Source organism: Spinacia oleracea, chromosome 2 (genome assembly GCF_020520425.1).
Source record: "Spinacia oleracea cultivar Varoflay chromosome 2, BTI_SOV_V1, whole genome shotgun sequence".
Classification (NCBI taxonomy): Eukaryota; Viridiplantae; Streptophyta; class Magnoliopsida; order Caryophyllales; family Amaranthaceae; genus Spinacia; species Spinacia oleracea.
In genome coordinates, this window is record NC_079488.1 from 55,772,476 (window position 1) to 55,775,236 (window position 2,761).

The window sequence follows — 2,761 nt, forward strand, 5'->3', positions numbered from 1 at the left end:
ATTGAATTGTGCTTGTTGTTGCAATTAAAGCTATATTCGGATTAATTAACCTGGTTTCCTTGATTGTTGGATTGCAGCAAGAGATTATGGATTGTTGCTTGCATTTGTTTGGTTAGACTATCGTTGAGTACGTTCCTCTCCGAACTAGGGTTATAATTAAAGCTTAATTCGAGTTCGTTGAGAATTGTTTAACGGCGAGAGGCCTTGAGGCCACATTGAGGTCATTGCATTCATTCTAGTCCTTGCACAACATTGCATATTTCATATCCCAAACACCTTTGTCGATTTCCTATGTTGGATTCCAACACCCTCAGACCTTTATCCTTAATATTTTTTATTTGCATTTAGTCTTTTCAATTGGTTTCAAAACATATATTTATTTTAAAAAATTCTTCCTTCTTGCAATTGCTTGTTGGTTTGAAATTCTAAAATTTCATTCTCTTGGAACGATACTCTAACTTGCCACTGTATTACTTGTAGTTGGTTAATCTGGGTGTTCTCTAAACACAGTTTGATTGGAGGAGATTGGTTAATGACACGAAAATCTTTCCTCAAGTCCCTATTGTAATCATGAATCAAGTAAGGTTCATAGGCCTACCTTAAAAGCTCGCTGCTGACTCAGTTCAATGTTCCTATCAAACCCAACATGTTCACACATATCCCATATCTCAAAATTTGAACTCTGCTTGATGGCGACCGGATGGAAGATTTTCTTTATTATCCACAACCATCGATTTCCAACTACACCATAAAAAATGCTCACCCCAACACCAACCACCCGAATTCACCAGAAATTACAGGAGACTTATGTAAGGTGCGTTTTATTCACCTAATTTCATATATTTTTTTTCTTCTGAATTTATCTTATCTGAACTTAAATAAATTTATCCGAACTTATCAAAACTTATTGTAGTTTAAATTATACTCGGTCAACTCTTATTTTTGCTGAACTTATTTCACTCGAACTTTTTTTTTTTTTTTGACATGAAATGCGTAGCTTGTATTAATCAAAGAAGCGTCTTGTCCGCAAGAACAAGATGATAAAGGTTTGGTGGACATTCCTCCATGAATACCAAGGGCTCTTCAAAGTGAAGGGCTGCCTTAGCTATGGAGTGAGCTACTACATTACAGGTACGTCTAGCAAAGCTGAAAATACAATTATCAAAAGAACTTGCTAAACTAACAATGTCATTGACTACCACCTGTGCAGCCGTGACTTCTTTCCTCTTTCCCTGGAGCATATCAATCAGCAAAGAGCAATCTGACTCCATCTCTATAGACCGTAGTCCTGCTTCAAAAGCAAGTTTCATCCCAAAGCGAACACCTTCAGCCTCCGCCTGCAGGGCACCCATATTCCCTTCTATGTTTCGTCCCCCACTCATCATCACGTCACCAATTCCATCCCTTACAATCATCCCCAACCCGATTGCTCCCACCTTTGGCACAGCTGCATCAGTATTCAGTTTATACAAAGTGCTTTGTGGGGGTTTCCATGTTGCGTTAGGTACAGCTCCTCTCTCTAACTGGTGTTGTCCTCTTACTGTTGCTGCCTCGAACTCCCCTAAGTAAGTCAGCATCTTCGAGCACACCCTCCCAAGATCTTCCTTTCTTTTTTCAAAAACCCATTTATTCCGCATATTCCAGGCCTGCCATACCACCATCATAGCTATCTCCCACATACGATCCACTTTACATAGCTTTGCATACTCCTCACACCACACAAAGAAGTTGCGTGCCCCTTCCTGTGCTTCTAGACGAAGTGGTGACATTCGCCATAGCGTTCTGCTGCCCACACACTGGAGTACCATGTGGGTAATTGTCTCCGGAGCTTCTCCACACTGTGGGCAAATCGTATCCACCTGTATTCCTCTACTTGCCAGGGTTGTCATGACAGGAAGACCCCCTTTGGCCGCTCTCCATACTAAGTTCTTTACCTTCTCTGGGACATTTGCTTTCCATACCCTTCTCCATAAGCTTCTGTCCAATTCGGGGGTAGAAGAACTTACATTCCCAGTCTTGCACTGCATTTGGTAGTGGTAGGCACTTCGTACCGAGAACTCTCCATTCTTTGTATGGGTCCAACTTAGAAAGTCAGGTTGGTCACTTTCCGCCAGTTTAATCTTGCATATAGCTTCCATCTCTTCATTAGTGATGTGTTCCTTAATTCTATCCAGGTCCCAGTCCATGTTGCCATCCCCTCGCATATCTGTTAAACACGCATTGCCGTCCGTATTTGCGGGAATTGGTGACAATATACGTCCCCCAGGAACCCCATTCAGCCACTTATCTCTCCAGAATTTTATTGTCTTACCATCACCAGTCACCCACCTTGACCCTTCTTTTATGATTTTCCACGCAGACATGATTGATCTCCATGTGAAGCTAGCTTGCGGGGGTACTGTCGCTTCCCAAATGGACGTACGTGGGAAGTACTTGCCTCGTAGTACTCTAGCCGCAAATGATTGCGGGTTGTTGGCTAGTCGCCAACACTGCTTTGCCAGGAGTGCTGAGTTGAACGTGCTCAGGTCTCTCATACCTATTCCACCACAATCTTTCGGTTTACACATAGTCTGCCACGCAATAAGTGCAAGCTTCCGTTCGTCTCCCCTTTGCCCCCACCAGAAATTACGGCACATCGTGTTCAGGTTATGGAGGACACTTTCCGGCAATTTGAAACATTGCATTGCATAGGTGGGAATGGCTTGTGCTATAGACTTTAACAGAACCTCCCTTCCGGCTCTTGATAAGAACCTTTCCTTCC

General features: G+C 42.7%; 1 protein-coding gene across 1 annotated transcript; it reads left to right on the forward strand.

Moving 5' to 3' along the window:
• Positions 1–976: 976 nt before the first annotated feature.
• LOC130466941 (uncharacterized) lies at positions 977–1,755 on the forward strand. Its single transcript, XM_056835485.1, has 2 exons — positions 977–1,131; positions 1,211–1,755. Exons 1-2 carry the CDS (start codon positions 1,038–1,040, stop codon positions 1,567–1,569), a joined length of 453 nt encoding a protein of 150 aa, XP_056691463.1. The 5' UTR covers positions 977–1,037; the 3' UTR covers positions 1,570–1,755.
• Positions 1,756–2,761: the final 1,006 nt, after the last annotated feature.